Source organism: Bubalus kerabau, chromosome 8 (assembly GCF_029407905.1).
Source record: "Bubalus kerabau isolate K-KA32 ecotype Philippines breed swamp buffalo chromosome 8, PCC_UOA_SB_1v2, whole genome shotgun sequence".
Classification (NCBI taxonomy): Eukaryota; Metazoa; Chordata; class Mammalia; order Artiodactyla; family Bovidae; genus Bubalus; species Bubalus kerabau.
Window position 1 is genome coordinate 108,038,211 of NC_073631.1, and position 22,572 is coordinate 108,060,782.

Consider the following 22,572-nt stretch of genomic DNA (forward strand, 5'->3'; position numbering starts at 1 on the left):
ACACCACAGTTCAAAAGCATCAGTTCGGTGCTCAGCTTTCTTTATAGTCCAGCTCTCACATCCATACATGACTACTGGAAAAACCATAGCTTTGACTAGACAGACCACCCAGATTGGCTCAGTCTATAGCTGAGCACAGACTAGTGCCCATGGGGTTTGATTGGACAGCCAGTGAGAACAGCTATTGGGGACCCGACCAACCACTAAAGGGCTCCCAAGCTGGCCGGGTGTGGGTGTGGGGGTGGTGTGGTGAGCAGAGGAAAGAAGGGGTCAGTAAGAGCAAAAAAGGTAAATTGAAAGTGAAGAGTCCAAAGATGGAATTGCAGTTGAGTTTAGATGACCCAGCCAGGGCCAAAATAAGAGGTTCTATCCACAGTCTCTTATCTGTTCCCACATGAATAGGGGTGGCCCACCCTGGGTGCTTCTCTTTTCCAGGATTTAACTATTTCCAGGCTTAAAGAGAGGGCGCCCCGCACCTCAGGAGATGACTAGCAACAAATTGTTTGATTAACACTCAACCCGGAGGAGGCAATTAGTTAAGTACAGCAGCTCTGTCGGGCCAGGAGGCTGGGGGTGGTGGGTGGGATCCAGTTTCCCCTTTGGCAAGGCTTCTGGGGAGAATCTAGCTCAGACTGGCACAGCAGCATCTGGGTGCAACTGCCAGAAATGAGTGTCTGGTTGAATCACCAGTGGGATTCAGATGTGCAGGGACAGGATGGCATGGGGAAGCACAGCATGGTGAGGGGGCAGATGACTACTAGGAGCACTTGTAACTGACTCACCAGGTGTATCTAGAGCCACCCCATGGACACAGGTCTACAAATGGGTGGGGGCGCCCTAAGCCCATGCCCACCCCCTCAGCACCCCTCGCCCACATCCTCCCACACTCCTGGAAGACATCCGTCCTTTGCCATGAGCTTTCATCAAGGTTGACCCTGGACCCTCCTGTGTAGACTGGCACCCAGCAATCAGTCCTTCACAGGGCAGTTGGCATCATATTTTTGAAACTATAAATCAGATGTTCACTCATCTACTACCAGTGTGCCAAAAACTTACTCCTGAACTTAAAATCCAAATTCCTTACCCCTCTTCCGAGGCTATCTCAGTTAGCTTGGGGGTCATATTACAAAATACCAGAGACTGGGTGACTTATAAAGAGCAGAAATTTGTTTCTCACTCTTCTGGAGGCCAGGAAGTCCAATATCAAGGCACTGGCAGGTCCACTGTCTGGGAAGAACCTTCTTTCTGGTTTATAGATGTCATAGATGGTACCCCCTTGTGTGTTCTCGAATGATGGCAGGGAGCTCTGGCAGATCCAGTGTCGGGAAAACCTGCTTTCTGATTCATTCACATCATAGATGGTCCCTTCTTGTGTGTTCTTATATGATGGCGGGGTCAAGAGAGCTCTCTGGGGCCTCTTTTGAAAGGTCACTAATGCCATTCATGAGGGTCCCGTCCTCCATTTAGTACCATCATCTTAGGGGTTAGTGTTTCACCATGTGAACTGGGAGCACACAGCATTCAGCCCATGGTGGCGACCCCATTTAATCTGGCTCTTTCTCCCTCCATCCACTCCTGTCCTGTCCCTTTCCCCAAGCTCACATTGCTCTGGCCACACCACCCGCCTCTCTCCTGGATCTCACAGTTTCACCGCAAGGTCCTGGAGCTGCCTGATCTCTGCCCACAGTGCTTTCCCCACCAGTGCCTCGTGACCGGCTCCTCTTAGGATTGAGATCCCAAATGAAGAGCCACCCCCTCAGAGAGGGCTGCCTCAGCCATCCAGTTCACAAAGCTGCCCCATCACTCTCTACATTTTACTTAATTTTCTACAGCACGCCCACTACTCTATGACATGTTTATCGTCACTGCATTTTGGTTTGGGTTGCTTTTTTTTTTTTTTTTTAAGCAGCAATCCTTGTTATCCTGCACAGTTGCCCTGAATCAGAATTCCAGGTAGGCTTAACTGCCTGGATTCTCTGCTCGGGGTCTCCCCAGTCTACAGTCCAGGTATCCACCCAAGCCAGGGTCTCATCTGAGACCAGGGTCCTCTTGCAAGATCATAATACTGTTGGCAAAATTCACGTCCTGCAGTTGTAGGACTCATGGAAGCTTGCTTGTGCAAAGCCAGGAGAAGAGAGAGTCTGTGACTCCTTCCATCTCTGACCTTCAGATTCTTTTTTTAAAATAGACTTTCTTTTTTAGAACAGTTTAGGTTTACAGAAAAATTGAGGAACTAGTACAGAGAACTCACGTATTCCCCTTTGCCCTTGAACACAGTTTTCCCTGTTATTAACATTTTAGTACAATACATTCATTACAGTTAACAAGTGTTGGTATGTTGTTATTCATTAATGTCCATAGTTAGTTGTTTTTATTCCTTTTTCTATTGTTACCGGATGCCCTTTTTCTGTTTCTGAGTCCCTTCCAGAAATTCCCATTATGTTGTCATGTCTCATTGGGCTCCTCTTGACTGTGACCGTTTCTCAGACTTCCCTTGTTTTTAATGACCTTGCCAGTTGAGTACTTGAGGAATACTGGTCATGCGTAGTGTGGGATGCTCCTCTGTTGGACCCTATCTAGTTTTCTTCTAGTGATTAGACTGGGTTATGGTTTGGGGAAGAAGATCACACAGGTAAGGTGCCATTTTCATCACGTCATTTCAAGGGTATGTGCTATCCCCATGATTTATGATGGTTGAGATTGCCTTCATCCCTGGAGTAAGGAGTTTGTGTCAGGCTTCTCCACTGTAAAGTTACTCTTCTGCTTTCTCTGTTTCCATGCTGTCCTCTTTGGAAGGAAGTCAGTAGGCACAGTACACACCTAAGGAGTTGGGGGCTGTTTCTCTGCCTTTAGGTGGAATAGCTACATAAACTATTTGGAATTCTTCCCTGTTTATTGAAAGTAAAAGCATTAGTCACTCAGTCATGTCCGGCTCTTTGCCACCCTATGGACTTCAGCCTGCCAGGCTCCTCTGTCCATGGGATTCTCCAGGCAAGAATACTGGAGTGGGTTGCCATTCCCTTCTCCAGGGGATCTTCCTGACCCAGGGATGGAACCTGGGTCTCCTTCTTTGCAGGCAGATTCTTTAAATTATCTATTCATTTCAGTGTGGACTCATGAATGTTGATTTTATAGTTTGAATCATAATTCAGTACCCTGTTTACCTTGTCCAGCTGTGCCAGTTTTGGCCACTGGGAGCTCTTTCAGTTGGCCCCATGCCCTTTGGTGTACTCATCAGTGTAGCCTTTTGATTTTGCTTTTTTTGAGCACTCCTTAGTTTTGAGCACTTCGAGGTGCTCCAGGCTCATCTAGTGTTATTTCCTGCCCTCGTCTTAGAACTGGCCATTTCTCCAAGGAGCCTGGTTTCTTCTGCTGGAGAATGGTAAATCAAGACCTGGATACTGGGTGTCTGCAGCTTTTTTTTAACATTCCCCAACTCACCCCACACCCACCAATATAGACATCAGCTCCATGAGCCCCAAAAGCTTATCTGCCTTGTTCTCCAAGGTACCCCCTGGGTCTGAAAAGTGTCTGCAGCCTCCAATATCTGTCGAATGCATGTATCAAAAGAGGGAATTATGTACAACAGAGAAAGTGTTTTGTTTTTTCTTGATTAGAGCTAGCAGTCCTTCAAGAAATTAGCCTGTCTTATCTTCTGTTCCTGGTCTGACCTTCTCCTCTTCCATGGGGTTTCTTATTCTCCTTTTATCTTTATTTGAACAGTCCTGGAGTCTGTCTCAAATTCCTTTTGGATGGAGGGTATGAATTATACATGACCTCAGAAAGAACTTTCTGTTTTTAATTTGGACTCCTAGAAAGTTAGAAATGGAAGGGGGCCTTAGAGACCATCCAGTTCGACCTTCTTGTATTTCCAGATAAGAGGAGTTACATCGGCTGTCCTAGGTCACAAGGACCTTGATAAAGGTCCAGCAGTTCTGAAAACTTACAAGCCTAGAATGAAAAGGCTGAGGCATGGGTGTCTGGTGGCAGAAATGGAAGCAGGGCCCAGTCGGGGACACCAGCTTGGCTTCTTGCAGCCCATCCCGCTCTCTCTGCTTCCAGCTCCCCGTGTGGGAGATCCCCATGACCCCCTGTGCCGTACATGACTGCCCACAGTGGCATCACTCCGATTCTGTACTTCTAAGCAGATGCAACTCTCAGAATTGCAGAGTATCCTGCCTTCTAAAAGCACAAAGGGGTGTGTGGAGGAGACGGTGGCCAGAATTAAGGGCACAAGTTCTCATGGGAAGAGGAAGTCTTTAAAGCTCCTTTTCCTCTCACCTGTGTGATCAGCAAAACCTTCTCTAACTCCCCAGTCAGTCAGGAGAGCAAAGAGGATGCTCCCAAAGAAGCTGAAACTATCCACTTTGAGTGACTGCAGTCATCTGCAACCCAGTGATGCTCAATGACACCCTTCCACCAAGCCCAGCAGAGAGCAGTTGTGCAGTAAACCCCCAGATACCCCTCTTCTGGTAGAAAAAGACCTTGATAAAGGTCCAGCAATCCTGAAAACTTCCCTGGTAGGTCAACTGGTAAAGAATCTGCCTTCAATACAGGAGACCCCGATTCAATTCCTGTGTTGGGAAGATCCCCTGGAGAAGGAATAGTCTACCCACTCCAGCATTCTTGGGCTCCCCTGGTGACTCAGATGGTAAAGAATCCACCTGCAATGTGGGAGACTCAGGTTCAATCCCTGGGTTGGGAAGATCCCCTGGAGGAGGGCATGGCCATCCACTCCAGTATTCTTGGCTGGAGAATCTCCATGGACAGAGGAGCCTGGTAGGCTACAGTCCATGCAGGTCACAAACAGACATGACTGAGTGAGTAAGCACACACACAAGCCTAAAATGCAAAGCCCAAGGTATGGATGTCTTGACTGGGTGAATGTGTCTTCCAGGCAGTAAGTGGAGTGGTTTTAGGGATGCTGTGAAGTAGGACAACATCCAAGCTTCCCCATCAGCCTCTCCCTACTGTCCTCCCAAGCACCAGCGTTGCTCGGAAACGTGGCTAGGACTGAGTTTCTCTAAGTTCAATAGGAACTGTGTCTCAACGTTCATGACATGTGGTTAAGAGAAGTGTGACCACGTAAGTTAGATACTATTCTGGGGAGAGAGGATACAATCAATAAGCCAATGACTTAACACGATGCAAGCTTATAAGAAACCCTCAGCAAATGATAGCTGTTGCTCTTCTGTGTAAATGGTACTAAAGTGGTAGTGAATATTACACACGTACCCCAAGTGAATTCCCTTCTAATAGGCAGAAGAGAGTCTATAATCTGTCATGACCAACAAGGGCATAAAGCCCATCTACCTACCTTGCTAAACGGCCTCTATAACTTCAGGTGAGATTTCACTACAATGTCACAACTCTTCTTTTTTTGTCTTACAGCCTTTCTCTCACAGTCCTCAGCAGAGATTCACAGACTACTTCATATCCTGGGATATAGCTTGCCCTTTGGAAGGTGCATATTTGAATATGTTTTAGCATTTGATGATTACATTCAAAACAAAGACCTTTGGGGGAAGGAGGCACCTTGTCAGGAAGAGTAGGAAATAACATGCACGCTTGCCTGATGTAGAACCAGTGGCCAGGACAGTGTGGCTGGGGCTTCATTTTTGCCTTAAGAGTTGAAATAGACCCCAAAGCACATGCGCCCTTACCACCCAGTGGGACCTCCTCTGTTACAGATTTGCACTTTGGAGGAGAATGGTAAGCAGCCCTGGCTCTATAAGCCCTAATCTGGTCAGTGGAGGCCTTGCCAGAATGGCCTGTCACCTGCCCATCAAGCACTCAACACAGCCACACCATTACACGTTATCCAGGGCAGACACTAATTCATGCATTGCTTCAATTTTCTCACCTGTAACACAAGGCTAATAATAGTACCCATTTGAGGCATAGTTGTGAATACTGCAGAGTTAACTTGTACAAAAAGGTGCCATTGTTCTCAATAAATTCTAGACCTTATTATTTTTACTACTGAGATGCTCCTTTTTAAAAAAACGACTACCTTCAGGGGCGCTTTGCTTTAAGCAGCCCCATGTCACCACCACCACCACCAGCACGCAAAGACACACACACCACAGGGTGGTGAAGATGAAATTGTTGAAGAGATATTATTTCTCTGGCTAATCACCACACTACTCATGCATTCATTCAATATTGATTGCCTATACTACGTGCCAGACACTGATTAAGCCCTTGGGCTGTGGTAGGAAATAGGATCAAGTCCTCATGAAGCTTTCATTCTAGCTAGAGAAACAGACAAGAAGCAAGTCCCATAAAGTAAACACATGATCTGATATCAGGGGGTGAGAACAATGGAGAAAAATTAAGCTGGGAGGGAGATGGAGAGTCCTGGGGGGCCGTCATTGTAGGTGAAGGGCCACTGAGTGGGGATGGAGGCCCCTCGGGGTGGTTATGGTGGACAGAGATGTGAATGAAGGCAGGGTGCTGAGCCATGGGAAGACTCAGGAAAGATTAGTCCCTGCAAGAACAAACAGCAGGTGTAGAGGACATCCTGGGATGGGGATGAGCTTCTTGGGTCTGAAAAAGCTGAGCAAGAGGAGAGGATTGTGCCAGGAGCAGAGTGAGATGGAGATATGCCCAAAGCTGGATGGATGGTGTAGGGCCTTGTAGGCCATGGTCTGGGCTTGATTGATTCTACCTTGTTGCTGCTGCTGCTAAGTCACCTCAGTTGTGTCCGACTCTGTTCGATCCCATAGATGGCAGCCCACCAGGCTCCCCCATCCCTGGGATTCTCTAAGCAAGAACACTGGAGTGGGTTGCCATTTCCTTCTCCAGTGCATGAAAGTGAAAAGTCAAAGTGAAGTCTCTCAGTCTTGTCCGACTCTTAGCGACCCCATGGACTGAAGCCTACCAGGCTTCTCTGTCCATGGGATTTTCCAGGCAAGAGTACTGGAGTAGGGTGCCATTGCCTTCTCCGATTCTGCCTTACCCTCTGTCTATTTCATAGATTGCTCTGGGCTTCTCCCCTGGGCTATCATTGGATATTATGTAACATTTATCAGTGGTCTGGCTTCCTTTGGGAGTCCCTGCAGCTGGGGTTTCTTCAGCCAGCCATGCCCAGTTCCAGTGAGTGAGGGCATGATGTCTGTGCCTGGGGTAGCCAGGTTAGGGTAGGAGGACTGTCATGCACCCCCAGAAGGTGCTGCATTGCCACACACCTGATAACATCTATCCCTTCCAACCGGGACCAGCTCCATAATTTGTGAGGACCAGGGTAAAATGAAAACTTGGACCCCTTTGTTGTTCATTGTTCAGTCGTTCAGTTGTGTCTGACTCTGTGTGACCCCATGGACTGCAGCACACCAGCCTTCCCTGTCCTTCACCATCTCTTGGAGCTTGCTCAAACTCATGTCCATCGAGTTGGTGATCCATCCAACCATCTCATAATCTGTCATCCCCTTCTTCTGCCTTCAGTCTTTCCCAGCATCAGGGTCTTTTCCAGTGAGTCAGTTCTTCACATCATGTGGCCAAAGTGTTGGAGTTTCAGCTTCAGCATCAGTCCTTCCAATGAATATTCAGGATTGATTTCCTTTAGGATGGACTGATTGGATCTCCTTGCAGTCCAAGGGACTCTCAAGAGTCTTCTCCAGCACCACAGTTCAAAAGCATCAATTCTTCAGCGCTCAGCCGTCTTTGTGGTCCCCTTATTCAAACATTATTAAGAAATTCAAGATGGCGACAGCAGAATATTAAAGCCAGCACACAGCTGCTCATGTCGCAGGCCCCTGAGCCATCTCCGCCTCCAGCATTGCCCCACACCCAGACTCCCTGATCCCAGGACACCACAGCCTTTTGCTACAGAGGCTCCCGGAGAACTTGAAAACTCAGGTCTCTTCCCTGTTCTGCATGCAGCTGCCCTCCTCCCTAACTGAGGCTGAGTCCGCTGGGCTGAAAATCACCCCTTGCCCTTTGATGACTGGATAATCATGCAGAACAAGTGTTCCCCCTTCCCTCACATCAAAAGCTCCCTCTCCAAACATTGCCGACACAAGCTGCTAATAAGACACGGCGGAGTGTATTGCCTACTGCCAACAGGGAGAGGAGCATCTTCCAAAACTGACAGGGTCTCAGACCGGGGAGGTAAGGTCAGAATTTATTGAGACTTGGAACCTTGGTGTAAGACCTTTATATTTCTATGCAGGTCTTTAAGATTGGGTGAGAATATTGATAACATCCCAGATCAATGGAAACAGCAGGATTGAAAAAGCCTTAGCACTCATGCTGTCTGTTGATGCTTTAAATGGAAGAGTTGATGGATCTCCCATGTGTGCATGCTAAGTTGCTTCAGTTGTGTCTGATTCTTTGCAACCCCATGTACTGTAGCCCACTATGCTCCTCTGTCCATGGGGTTCTCCAGGCATAAATACTGGAGTGGGTTGCCATGCCTTCCCTCCTCCAGGGGATCTTCCCTACCCAGGGATCAAACCCAAGTCTCTTGAGGGTCTCCTGCGTTGCAGGCAGATTCTTTACCTGCTGCGCCATCAAGGAAGAACTGATGGATCTCTTAGGAAGGTCCTGTAATGCAGTCCAACCCCTTGCATGGGCAGGGCAGACCCACAAGTGTCAAAGTCTAAGGAAGGGAATGGCAGGGTTAGGTTACTACAGATGGTAAAGCATGGTTTTGGTACAGTGTCTAGGCTGTGTCTGGGTGGACGGTTTTGGGTCCTACTCAGGATGAGTGATTTCTCCACAACCCTGGTGCCTACCTGGCTGTCATGCCTCCATCAACACAGACATGCACAGATACAGTCCAGACTCAGGCTGGGACCCTGACAGCCTGTCTTTCATGGGTTAGAAATGCTAACAGGACTGCCCCAAATTGGGGTCTCTTGCTTCCAGACAATGGGCCATCAGCAAGAATGGGTTGGGAAGGGCAGCCAAGAAGAATGCGGGGGTGAGAGGTGGTGCAGGTAAGCTGGAAAACCATCTCTCTCCTGGAATCCTTGTCGAGAAATAAGAGATTTCTCCAGTAGCCTTTCCAGTGGGAGCAGAAAGGCCCAGAAGGTGGTGGCAACGCCACAGAGCTTGATTGCCATGGAAACTGAGGTAATTTCTAAAGCAGCCTCAAAAGCCTCCCTCCCTGTGGTTCTTCGAGGATGTTCTTACAGAGGTGTGCAAGCTTCTGAGAAAGGGAACTTGGCTGCCAAGCTCCTGCCTCTTGAAATCAGTCATCAATCAAAGAAAAATGCTCATTCCTGGAGTAAATGCACAGACCCCTCCTGTCAGCCTTAAAGGCTGCTCCCCAGAAACAGTGACAAGGGAGGCCCTGGTGGAAGGGATGAATGGCCTCTCTCCAGTCCTGGGTGCAGAGAGGAGAATGAGGACCCGGAAAGGCGGCATCAGAAATAGCCACACCCAGGGAAGGGGGGAGGGAGTTCCACCCTCGAGAGGCTCCCTTCGCCCCTACTGCCTGGATGTCTATGATGCACAGTGTGTACAGGGCTGGAGGGCTTCCCAGGGGGCACTAGTGGTAAAGAACCTGTCTGCCAATGCAGGAGGCATAAGAGACATGGGTTCGATCTTCCTGGGTCAGGAAGATCCCCTGGAGGAAGCTATGGCAACCCACTCCAATATACTTGCCTGAAGAAGCCCATGGACAGAGGAGCCTGGTGGGCTATACAGTCCCTAGGGTCGCAAAGAGTTGGACATGACTGAGCATGCACGCACACCACACCAAGAATCATAATGTAATCAGATATATTAAGCCATATTTGACATATTTCTGCAACAAATTCTAACTCAGTTCAAAAAATATTTCTGTGAGCATACACAGTGCTTTAAAAATTGAGTAAACATAGGTCTTATTTTAAGGAAGTTTATTTTCTATACTTTCAATAGAGAGTAGAGTGGGTTCGATCCCTGGGTCAGGAAGATCCCCTGGAGGAAGGAATGGCAACCCACTCCAGTGTTTTTGCCTGGAGAATCCCATGGACAGAGGAGCCTGCTAGGCTACAGTCCATGGGGTCACAAAGAGTGGAACATGACTGAGGCAAATTAGTATGTACATACACATGTGCAGGATTGCTCAGGGTACCAGACACAGGGAAAATGTCCCAGACCAGACACAGGGGCACCCTGAGGTAGGCTGAGAGGACATCACCAACAGGTGAGCTGGGGTGTGTGCACAGTAGAACCCCAGCTCCCTCTGGGGACCAGAGCGGTGATCTGGAGAAGCAGCCCAGGGCAGAGACCTGGGGGCAGGGCCAGGCAGCCCCTACAGTGCAAAGTCAGGCACACCTTGGGCTCAGGGCTGCACCCCCTCCACCATCCTTCACCTCACTGTGAATGATGACCCCAGTGGGTAGAGGTGGGGAGGAGCTTAGCAAGCCCAAACCAGTTGCTGTATACATTGTCCCACGGTCTGCTGGCGATGGCCTTGAAGGTCTAGGAGGTGCTGGTGGGAGAGTGATTCTTGGGAGATCTGAAAGCATGATACTGGAGAAGTTTTGTGAAGACAGACCCGGAGGTGTCAGTCAGCTCTGCTCTACTGGACCTGCTTCTTCATCCAACAGAACTGGGGCTTTGGGGACAGATGGGGAATGACTCACTTTTTGTCTCCAGGTATAAAATACTTGGTGGCTCGGGGTAAAGGAGCCACCTGCAATACACAAGACACAGGAGGTGTGGGTTCAGTCCCTGGCTCAGAAAGATCCCCTGGAGAAGAACATGGCAACCCACTCCAGTATCCTTGCCCGGGAAATCCCATGGACAGAGGAGCCTGGTGGGCTACAGTCCATGGGATCACAAAAGAGTCAGACACAACAGATCAACTAAACAAACAAACAGAAAAATAATTAGAGAATGAGTGCCTATGTAGAGCGTTTCTCTCCCTGATGTTCTGGAAGTCTCCTGATTTCAAATATGCTTTGCTCTTATCAGATCATGTCTCATACCATGTGTCTTGATTTGGGGAAGATACCCTCACCCCATCTATAGGAGCCATCAGAGCATCAAGGATGTCCAAGATGTGGTTGTGAGAGAGGACAGCCCATTCCCCACTTTGGTGAACCATTGGGATCTGCCCAATGTTCATAATTCATTAAATAAACAACCCCTTAAGTACCTGCTAAATACTTAAGGATAAAACATATGATACTTTGGAGGATAAAAAATAAAATAAAACTCCTGCCTGCCTGAGAGTTGCCCACGATCTTAGAGGAGAGTCAGACACCTAGACCAGTTAGTCTGATAAATGAGCCATTTCCCTTTTCAGGACTGACAACTTTACAATGCAAAATATTAAAAACAAGAAAATTCTGTGTCATTTCAACAGTAAGGAGGATGAGGACCTCTTTGATCTACCTATCTACCATTCTTGGGAAAGGAAGGTGCTGGTCACCCAAAATGAAAGTGAAAGTCACTCAGTCATGTCTGACTCTGCAACCCCATGGACTGTAGCCTGCCAGGCTCCTCTTTTCGTTGGGATTCCCCAGGCCAAAATACTGGAGTGGTTAGACATTTCTTCCTCCAGGGGATCTTCCCAAACCAGGGATCAAACCACACTATCCTGCTTTGCAGGCAGATTCTTTACTGTCTGAGCTACCAGTTCATTATGAGTCAGGTGACATTTTTAGTTCACAGAGCTTCAAAGGGAGGGGAAGTTCCCATTTGACCTTCAACATCCCACACACCACCACCCCAAGAGAACAGGTGGAAGAGGCAGTGAGGAAGGGAAGAGCTCACTTGTTGGAGCATCGATGCTGTGTCAATGGCAGATGCTGTCCAAACATTATTTACCTTGCATCTTTCTGGCAGTCCTTAAGGTTGGCATTACTACGCTGATTTTGTACATAATGAACTTGACCCAGAGATCCAAGAAACAAGTTTCAGTCAGTCAGTTCAGTCAGTTCAGTTCAGTCACTCAGTTGTGTCCGACTCCTTGTGACCCCATGAATCGCAGCACGCCAGGCCTCCCTGTTCATCACCAACTCCCGGAGTTCACTCAAACTCATGTCCATCGAGTTGGTGATGCCATCTAGCCATCTCATCCTCTGTGGTTCCCTTCTCCTCCTGCCCCCAATCCCTCCCAGCATCAGAGTCTTTTCCAATGAGTCAACTCTTCGCACGAGGTGGCCAAAGTATTGGAGTTTCAGCCTCAGCATCATTCCTTCCAAAGAACACCCAGGACTGGTCTCCTTTAGAATGGACTGGTTGGATCTCCTTGCAGTCCAAGGGACTCTCAAGAGTCTTCTCCAACACCACAGTTCAAAAGCATCAATTCTTCGGCTCTCAGCTTTCTTCACAGTCCAACTCTCGTATCCATACATGACCACAGGAGAAACCATAGCCTTGACTAGATGGACCTTTGTTGGCAAAGTAATGTCTCTGCTTTTGAATATGCTATCTAGGTAGGTCATAACTTTCCTTCCAAGAAGATGGCTGCAGTCACCATCTGCAGTGATTTTGGAGCCCAAAAAATAAAGTCTGACACTGTTTCCACTGTTTCCCCATCTATTTCCCATGAAGTGATGGGGCCAGAGGCCATGATCTTTGTTTTCTGAATGTTGAGCTTTAAGCCAACTTTTTCACTCTCCTCTTTCACTTTCATCAACAGGCTTTTTAGTTCCTCTTCAGTTTCTGCCATAAGGGTGGTGTCATCTGCATATCTGAGGTTATTGATATTTCTCCCGGCAATCTTGATTCCAGCTTGTGCTTCTTCCAGCCCAGCGTTTCTCATGATGTACTCTGCATATAAGTTAAATAAGCAGGGTGACAATATACAGCCTTGACGTACTCCTTTTCCTGTTTGGAACCAGTCTATTGCTCCATATAGAGTCATGCAATTAAGTAAATGGTGGAGCCTTAATCTAAGGTCTTCAGATCGATGTCCCCTCTTTCTTCTCTGTTCCTGGAACATGTGGGAGAAAAGAAAAGGGTACCAGGCGAGGCCACCTGGGATGAATAAGGAGGCATAAGAAATGAAGCAGAAGGAAGACACAGGCTCACCCACCAGCTTTCATTAGTGTCTGGAGGCCAGAGGGGTCCTCCTCTCCCCTACTTGCAAGGGGCAGGTAGATGCCCCTTTGGGTAGGACAGGAGGAAGACGGGTAGAGAAGACTTTAAGGGCCACCCAAGCAGAGTGATCAGTGGGGACTGTGAGTGCCCAGAGAAAGGGAGCCTTTGTCTTCTGGGGACTCAAGGGCAGCCTCACAGAGAGGCTCAGGATTGAAGCTGCAGGAGGAATTCAGTGAACTTGCCCCTTCAAGGGCTTTTCATGTCCATTTATCAAATGAAACTGCTCCTAGGCTTGGAGTTGGCCACTCTTCAGGAGCAGTCCATCAGATCTTTATTTATTCATTCTGGTTTAGGATTTCACGTGTTATTAATACATTTCCGCTCTTATATATCTCTATGTAACTAAACTCTGTTGTGAATGAAGCCAAAAAAAAAAAAAAAATCCCTTTCATCGTTTAAAAAAAAAAGCTTAAGCAGCTTTGTGTCAAGTTAAATGTAAATTTGATATGTTATTTGAACCCATAATTTTGGCCCTGGGGAGGAAGGAATCTGGTAGCTGTGTCCTTTCTACTACAGCCGCCCCCCCCCCCAAACCCCCGCCAACAAAACCCAGGAATACCTTAAAGATTCTACCACCCTCATGGGCTACAATTTATTCTAAATAATAAATTAAAATATTCCTCTCCCATTTAGCTCTTAACATTTTCAACTGAAATCACATTTCCCAGAAGCCTCTGGGTCACAAATTCCTAGGGTCTTTGAGTTAGTACAGCCAAGGGCAGTGAGATGGCACTCTCTCTTTATCTCAGCATTCCCATCTGGGCCCGTAAAGTAGGAAACTTCTCTCCTCTCTTTAGAAGTATACCAACTCTACCTTTAAAAAAAAAATATATATATATATATATATATATATATATTTTTTTTTTTTTTTTGGCCGTGCTGGATCTTAGTTATGGCATTTGAAATCTTTAGTTGCAGCATGCAGACTCTTAGTTCTGACATGTGGGATCTAGTTCCCTGACCAGGGATCGAGCCTGGGCCCCCTGCATGGACCACCAGGGAAATCCCCCCAACTCTACCTGTTAAGGCCCTGCTTCCTAAAGGAGAAGAGGTGACTGACTTCCAAGTGGTGAGGTTGCCAGAGGAGGCTGAGCTCCTGGGCCCAGCAGCATCTGGGTTGTCTGCTTTTGCTTGGCCTCTTTAGTGGCCAGCATTCCCAGAATCAAGGCCCACCACCCAGGCCAGCATCAGGAGGCCACATTGGAGGCCTAGTTTTCTTTCTTTTTCTGGCCCACCAGTGTGAGTCACTTCTGGGTGAGTGTATCTCTCTGCAGAACCAAACATTCCCTAGGGAAACGATCCTAAAATGTCAGCCTAGCGGGGGGAAGTATTACTGAGCTTGTTGGTGGCCAAGAGCCAAGCCACAGTCGCCATACTTGCCTTAACAGTAAAAAAGCTGATGTCTTCTGTCCTCTCTACCTTCTTTCTGGGTCTTTCTTCTCATCAAAGTTTGAACTCAGAAAATGAAGAGGGGTGAATAAGGACTACTCCCTAAATCTCCTAGACACAAGTGGAGCTAAAGGGTTGCTAGGTACAGGCCCACTGACAAGCCAGCAGCTATGTGGGGAGAAGCCTGCTGATGGGTGGGGGTCCAAACGGAGCTCCCCTGGGGCTTCTGACCACCAGGTTACTCTGCCCACTGGGTTTGGTTTCTGGCCTCCTGGGAAGCTACCAAAAGTCTTACTGAAAGAGAGTTGATGTTCTAGATCTTGATTCCTTTCCTTTCTCAACCAAAACATCCTGATCCTCATGGAAAACTCATGTCCCTCTAGAGGAAGTCACCCTTCGGCCCGACATAGACCAGAGTGAAGTTATATGTGGACTGTGATTAGTTTTTCTAATTACCTGGAGAAGTCAGCCATGAGATTTTTTATTAACTAAGCCATGAGTCTGAGGGTCACCCAGAACCTCCTTATGGCCATTTTGATAGTGATAGGCCCTTTTCTCCCAATCTCACCTTCTAGTACATAAATCTTACTTAAACACCACCATGTATAGGGTCCTGTTGGGGAAGAGAAGAGCTTCTCTGCTTACACTGCTTACCGTCCAGCTCCAGAGACAATACCCACACACATGAAAGAGCTGGACCGAGAGGAAACAAGTGGCAAAAGAGTGGGTTTGAATCCTGGCTCCAGTACATAGCAGCTGTGTGATCTGGGGCAATGTACTTAACCTCTCTGTGTCTTACTTTCCCTTTCTAAACCTCATAAGGTTTTGCTTTGAGGATTCAAAGAACTACCTTTTCTAAAGCTTTTAGAACAATGCCTATCATATTATGTGAAAGTGAAAAGTGAAAGTTGCTCAGCCATGTCCAACTCTTTGTGAACCACATTGGCTGTATGGAATTCTCCAGGCCAGAATACTGGAGTGGGTAGCTGTTCCCTTCTCCAGGGGATCTCCCCAATCCAGGAGCCAAACCCAGGTCTCCCACATTGCAGGCAGATTCCTTACCAGCTGAGCCACCAGGGAAGCCCAAGAATACTGGAATAGATAGCCTATCCCTTCTCCAGGGGATCTTCCCGACCCAGGAATTGAACTGAGGTCTTCTGCATGGGCCAAGCCCAGCCGACAGATGTGCCATGCATGTGGAAACAAACCAAACCAGGTGGCAGGCTCTCCTTATCTTCTGGCTACCACTCCAAGCCTCTCTCTTCTTCTACTAATGATCATGGCATTGGCTTGGATCAGATAGGGCAGAAGCCAGAGAGCCAATTTCTTCCAGACACTTAAACAGCTGGGTCCCTATCCTTCTACATTTTGAATCAAGGCCATTTCGAGCTGAGCCTCATATGCACACTGATGGCAAATAATGACATCTAATGGTTTCATTCACCAGCCCTTCTGTGCATGTCAGGAAGTGAGAACCAGCATCTTCTCTCCAGGTGGCTCATGTCTGACACAGTAAGCGACGGCAAGTCCTAGAACAATTCAGAGAGAATGGTACCTTTTTGTCCCAATACCTAGAGTCACAGGATCACTTAATCAGAAGAATCTTAGAGATCTGGTCTACCCCCTGTATTCTGTGTTCAAGGAGATCATAGCCAAGAGAGATGAGGTGATTTAATCCACTTCTTGGGAAAGAATGGAACCAGAACCTGGGTTTTCTGATTCTTGATGGAGTTGTCTTTCCATGAAGCTATATCCTGATCAATAGCAGGTCTCCTCCCAGGAAGCTGGTGTGGGCTGACCCTGGGGGACCTCTGGGTGGGCCAGGAGAGTCTCATGATGACCAAGACAGTGACTCAAACATAATGAAAGATCAGTTTGTACTGGGCTTCATGCTGGCCCAGTGGGTGGGAGGGGGGTGGTGAGGTGGGAGGCAGGTGTGGAGATGAGGCTTTCTCTTGTATCTACTTAGGAAGATGACTGGTAGAGTGACCAGAGAAGTATAGTATCAGAGATGGCCTGCAGGAGGTTTTGTATGCTTTCAAGCATTGTCCCCCAAGAAACCGAGGGCAAGATTGCCATCTGCTCTAGAGGTTCTCAAAGTTTGCTCTGTGGACCACTGTCCACCAGAAGGCATTGGCTTAGAAAGAGAAGAGGAAAGAGAAGCAGGAGCAGGAAGATGGCATGTTCTAAGCGGCCTTCCGCTTGGAAGCTCACTATTCACAGCTTGAGAATGTTCCTTTCTGCACAGCTGTGGACGCCACTCTCAGTCTAGTTAAGAAGCCAGCTGGATCCACTGACTCTCAGCTCTGAACCAAGGCCCAGATGGTTAGGAAGCTGCAAAGATTCACATTGAGGAAAAGGCGATGCTGTACTCTTGCTTCATTTGCCCTCTAGAACTCTCTTTCCTGTCCTATTTGGAAAGCTCACAGCTCACCACAGACCACCAGACTCAGATCTTCCCAACTTTTCACTCCTTGAGGTGTGGAATATGCAAGGCCAGTGGGCAAAACTGAAGTGGGCCAGTGGTTGCTTCTCCTGGAGGATGCTGTTTTTTAAGGGGGCCAATGGAAGCCATTGTGATGAATAGTTCTCGAGTGTTTCCACAATCAAATAGTTTGAGGCTGTGCAACAAAATCAGGTATTTGCTCTGTTCCTTGTACCTTGGAACCTTCAGCAGATTATTTAATTTTGAAGTACTATATGAATTATATAATTTATGGGATTTGTTCATATATGATTTGCATAAATATATGTAACCTCACAGCAACTTCAAGAGGTACAGAAGATACAAAAACTGAGACTTGGTTTGAGTCAAGTGCATCTGCCTGAATTTAATCATTGTGATCACAAAATGGCTTCCTTGGGAGAAAGAATGGTGATGTTTTAACAAAAGAAAGAAGGGGGCGCTTCCCTGGTGGTCCAGTGGCTAAGACCCTATACTCCCGGTGCAGGGGGCCTGGGTTCAATCCCTGGTCGGGGAACTAGATCCCACATGGTGCAACTAAGACCTGGCCCAGCCAAATAAATAAATACATTAAAAAAAAAAGGGAGGAGAATAAAGAAGGAAAAGTGTTCTGTGTAGACTAAAAACAGTGAGAATATAGCTCTCTCAGTCCCCTAGGCAATAGGTGTTTAATAAATGAATTTTATAATTTAGTAAATGGGATAGCTATAAATGCTGCCTTTGCAATTCCAGAGAAACCAGAGCGTCTATAGCACTCATAAAAGGTTCCCACCTCATGTCACCTAGCGATTTCCAACCCTTCTCTGAGGGCTGCTTCCTTTTACCCCTCCTGGTTGAGCACAAGCTTCGTTGCAAACCCACCAATGTCAGGATGTAACCCCTGGTAGATGCTGAAACTGCTCTGAGCCCCAAGATAAGTTCTCTTACCAAGATAGGTCTCAAGACTGTATTCTGAGATCTTCCAGATCCCATGGTTTGAGTTCCGACACAGCACACAGAACTAAGGGTCATGAGTGAGCACTTTGTCTGGTCTCTGCTGAGAATAAGTGCTTCCTGGTTTGGCACTTGCCCTTTGATGGGGCTGGGAGAGAATGGAGCAGGTGATGGAGATGAAAAGCAGTGAGCACAATTTTTCTTGTCCTCCAGAACAGTTTTTCTTCACCCTCACTTAAAGCTTTCCCTCTCTAATATTATACCTTACCTATAGAAAGCAATTTTAACTTCTCTAAGCTTTTCCACATTTATTATTATGGCTCTGCAAAATAACCCTGCAGAGAGTATATTATTCTGATGCGGAATTTCTATAGAAACAAAAATGCTTCTTGAAATCCAAGGTACCCACTGAAACACAAGGTAGGTAGGCATGGACATGTGTGGGCATGCACACACACACACACACACTTCACCAGCCACAAAATGATTTAGGAGAAAGGAGAGTGGGAGGGCCAGCCATGGTATCTCTTTTATTCCCTTCTCTTTCCAAGTCCATATTTTCACTTAAAAGTTCCATAGCTGTTTCCTCCAGTGATATGGATTTACTGCACAGAGCTGTGTGTAATACAAAAGGAGACGTTGCTGCCATGCCAGCTCTGGAGGAAGTTACAATGTAGCTGAACAGAAACTAGAACAGGGAACAAGAGAAGGTTCCTATAGCTAATTTTCGGATTGCCTATTCCAGACTGAAAATGTTTTCAGTTCAATTGAGTCGCTCAGTCGTGTCCGACTCTTTGCAACCCCATGAATTGCAGCACGCCAGGCCTCCTTATCCATCACCAACTCCCAGAGTTCACTCAAACTCATGTCCATCGAGTCAGTGATGCCATCCAGCCATCTCATCCTCTGTCGTCCCCTTTTCCTCCTGCCCCCAATAACTCCCAGCATCAGTCTTTTCCAATGAGTCAACTCTTCACATGAGGTGGCCAAAATACTGGAGTTTCAGCTTTAGCATCTTCCTTCCAAAGAACACCCAGGGCTGATCTCCTTTAGAATGGACTGGTTGGATCTCCTTGCAGTCCAAGGGACTCTCAAGAGTCTTTTCCAACACCACAGTTCAAAAGCATCAATTCTTCGGCACTCAGCTTTCTTCACAGTCCAACTCTCACATCCATACATGCCCCCTGGAAAAACCATAGCCTTGACTAGACAGACCTTTGTTGGCAAAGTAATGTCTCTGCTTTTGAATATGCTATCTAGGTTGGTCATAACTTTCCTTCCAAGGAGTAAGCATCTTTTAATTTCATGGCTGCAGTCACCATCTGCAGTGATTTTGGAGCCCCCAAAAATAAAGTCTGACACTGTTTTCACTGTTTCCCCATCTATTTCCTATGAAGTGATGGGACCAGATGCCATGATCTTCATTTTCTGAATGTTGAGCTTTAAGCCAACTTTTTCCACTCTCCTCTTGTTTTAAGGAGTTTAAAACAAATGAGGACTGTCTCATGCCAGGCATACTCAGAGAAGACTTCTTGGGAGATTCGGGACTTAGATTGGGCCATGAAGGAAAAGGGCCAGGACAGCTGCTAGGACTCTGTGCAGACTGGTCAGAGCGTGGAAATGGCTGAGTCCAGTCTAGGAGACAGGACAGTGGTGCTCTGACCTTAGTTCCCATCCTGACATTTGAACCCACTGATGCTCTCTTCCCAAGAAAGAAAAGGCTCTGTCTTAGGTGTAGAGGTCACCAGTGAACTTGTGATCAAATCTAACATACACCCAGAAGAGTAAGTGTTTTGATGGGATTGAGTGGGAGTTAATATCAACGCCTGGATGAGGGAGATGAGATGGAGAAGAATCCACCTGATGCCCAGCAGCTATCATTTTGCATGGCTGGGTTTAGATGCCTGTTTCAGCTACCAGGTGGCCATCAAGCCTGGTCAGTAAGTAAGTGTTAGTCACTCATTCATGCCCAACTCTTTGCGACCCTATGGACTGCAGCCCACCAGGCTCCTCTGTCCATGAGATTTTCCAGGCAAGGATACTGGAGTGGGTTGCCATTTCCTTCTCCAGGGGATCTCCCCGACCCAGGGATTGAACCCGGATCTCCTGCGCTGCAGGCAGATTCTTTACCAACTGAGCTACAAGGGAAGCCCAAGTCTGGTAACATAGCCTTATTTTATTGTGTATAGTAGATGTTCTGTTAATAAGCCAATTATTATATATTCACCTGTTGTATCAGAGACAGAGGAACCCAGTGGGCTAGAGTCCACAGGGTTGCAAAGGGTCGGACACGATTGACACGATTTAGCAGGCATGTTGTATCAGATCACACATGCTGCCAAAACAAAAAAACCACACCCTGGGTAGCTTAAACAAGAGAAATTCATTTTCACACAATTCTGGAAGCTGGAAGTCCAAGATCAAGGTCTCTGAGGCCTCCCTCCTAGCCCTGCGGACGGCCTCCCTCTTGCCGCTCTTCCCATGGTCTTCGCTTTGTGCACGTGGCTCTCTCGTGTCTCTTGGTATGTCCTAATCTCTTCTTACAAAGACTCCAGTCACACTGGCTTACACCTGGTGCTGGCACTTAGTCGCGTCCAACTCTTTTGACCCCATGGACTGGGATTTCCCAGGCAAGAATTCTGGAGTGGGTTGCCATTTCCTTCTCTAGGTCAGCTTCCCGACCCAGGGATCAAACCCCCGTCTCCTGCGGCTCCTGCACTGGCAGGAGGATTCGTTACTACTAGTGCTGCCTGGGAAGCCCCACATTGGCTTACCACCCACCTAAGAGCCTCATTTTAACTTAATTAGCTCTTCAACAGCCCTGTCTCCAAATACAGTCACATTCTGAAATATTGTGGGATTAAGCCTTCAATAATTTAAGAGGGCACAATTCAGTCCATGACTCCTGTGTTTCCAGATTTGGTGGCCACCCTGGAGATACAGAAAAACCAAGCGATGAAGCTCCAAGTCATATTATAGGAATGTGGACACTTTTCTTTATAGCCAATGGCAACCCAGCTGAACCAGCCAGTCCCTTTCGTCCCTCGAGTTGGGGATGTGGCATGACTGTGGCACCATCATGCCCGGACGGAGACCAGCCTTGCAGCGTACAGACACCGCCTTGGGGATCCAGACGCTGCTTGCCCCGGGGGTGTGGTGGCATTCACTCAGCGACTTTGCCCAGAGCAACTGCAGGGTGTGGAGAAGGGTGGTTCTGTCCTAACTCAGGGCCCCATCCCCTGCAGTGTGTTCTCCCTCGGAGCCTGTCACCACCCCCTGCCTCATCCCAGTGAACCCCGAAGGCACCTTGGCTGTAAAGCCCCATGTGACCTGCCTGCTGGCTGATGCTGACGCAATGGTATATAATTCAGCAGTGATTTATATTCCATGTAGGTCTGAGCAAAGCTATAAAGCGCTCTCGAGAGCCAAATGCTGCTGAGGCGTTTCATCTAAGCAGAGGAAGGGTTTGTGTACATCAGCTTCCCGGGATGCAGAGCACTGTGAGAGGAGGAGGGAACCTTCTTCTGTTTGCTGATTTGCTTCTTTATGGATTTCCAGATCAGAGAGGGGCGGAAGGGAGAGGGTCTTAGAGAGGACTTGGGCTGCTCCCTGACCTCCCTGACACACACGCCCACAAGGGCACATTGGCACAGACTGGGGTCAGGACAGAGGTGCTCTGAGTGCCATAGCAACAAGGCGCCCCGCGGGGGTCAGGGATACATGTCACTCCTTACTCCCAAGAGCAGAAAATGTCACCCAGATGGATTTCTGGCCCTGGAAAGCTGAAGAAATTCTACTCCAGTGAAGTTTTGGGTGCCACTTGGTCACAGAAGGAATAGCTATTTGGGAAAAATGCCTGTGCACACAGTATGAGACCACCCTGCATTCCTGCGAGAACCTTCGCCAGGCCCTCGGTTTCCTAGGCGATGGCTTCTTGAATTAGTAAGAGCACTTCCGCCGCCTGGCCCGAGGCTGCAATTTCAGTGCTATTTCTCCACAGGGTCCGTGGCTGTGGGGTTCCTGCTGAGGCTTCTCTGACAATCCCTGAAGGGAGTGTTCTCCTCTCTCCTCCTGTGGATGCTAAAGCAGCAGTCGCACAGGAGGCCCCATCCCACCCGCCTCACATACCTGCAGGCACTGCTCCGAAGTGGCCTGAGCAGGGGTTGATGCCAGAACTCTGAATATCAGCTTAAAAATGCCTTAGTAATCAGCCTTCCAGGTGGTACTGGGTTCAAACCATTTGGGGGCTGCAGAATAAGTGCTCCCTGGTGACATTTCACGGTTGCAAGAGAATTAACTGCCCCAAAACAATGATCTCCCAGTCTGGCATTTCTTAACATGGCAACCCATCCAAAGATCCAAGTTTCTGTGCTTCAGACATTAGGTTTTCTGTACCTTACAAGTGAGGAGTCCCAGGTGGCGCTAGTGGTAAAGAACCCGCTTGCCAATGTAGGAGACCTAAGAGACACATGTTCAATCCCTGGGTTAGGATGATCCCCTGGAGGAGGACATGGCAATCCACTCCAGTATTCTTGCCTAGAGAATTCCATGGACAGAGGAGCCTGGTGGGCTACAGTTCATAGGGTCCCAAAGAATTGGGCATGACTGAAACAACTTGGCACACACATGCAACTTACAAGTGAGGATTCATTTTTGTAGTCAGTGAAGTATCACTGATGGGTTCTAGGGTACAAGGCAGGAGGGAACCTGTAGGAAGGGTGACCAATGTGTCCTACTTA

At 47.7% G+C, this 22,572-nt stretch overlaps 1 protein-coding gene across 5 annotated transcripts in view; it reads left to right on the plus strand.

The window, feature by feature from the left end:
• The window catches only part of TMEM178B (transmembrane protein 178B), a 412,255-nt gene that overhangs the window by 375,500 nt on the left and 14,183 nt on the right, over positions 1-22,572 (plus strand). Inside the window, exon 4 of one of the 5 annotated variants that reach the window (XM_055591123.1) lies at positions 5,392-6,048. The exons of the other annotated variants lie outside the window; for them this stretch is intronic. Within the exon in view, the coding sequence (XP_055447098.1) occupies positions 5,392-5,552 (161 nt within the window). The 3' untranslated portion in view covers positions 5,553-6,048. Of the gene's footprint in view, positions 1-5,391; positions 6,049-22,572 lie in introns of those variants that run through there. 5 annotated transcript variants of the gene reach the window in all.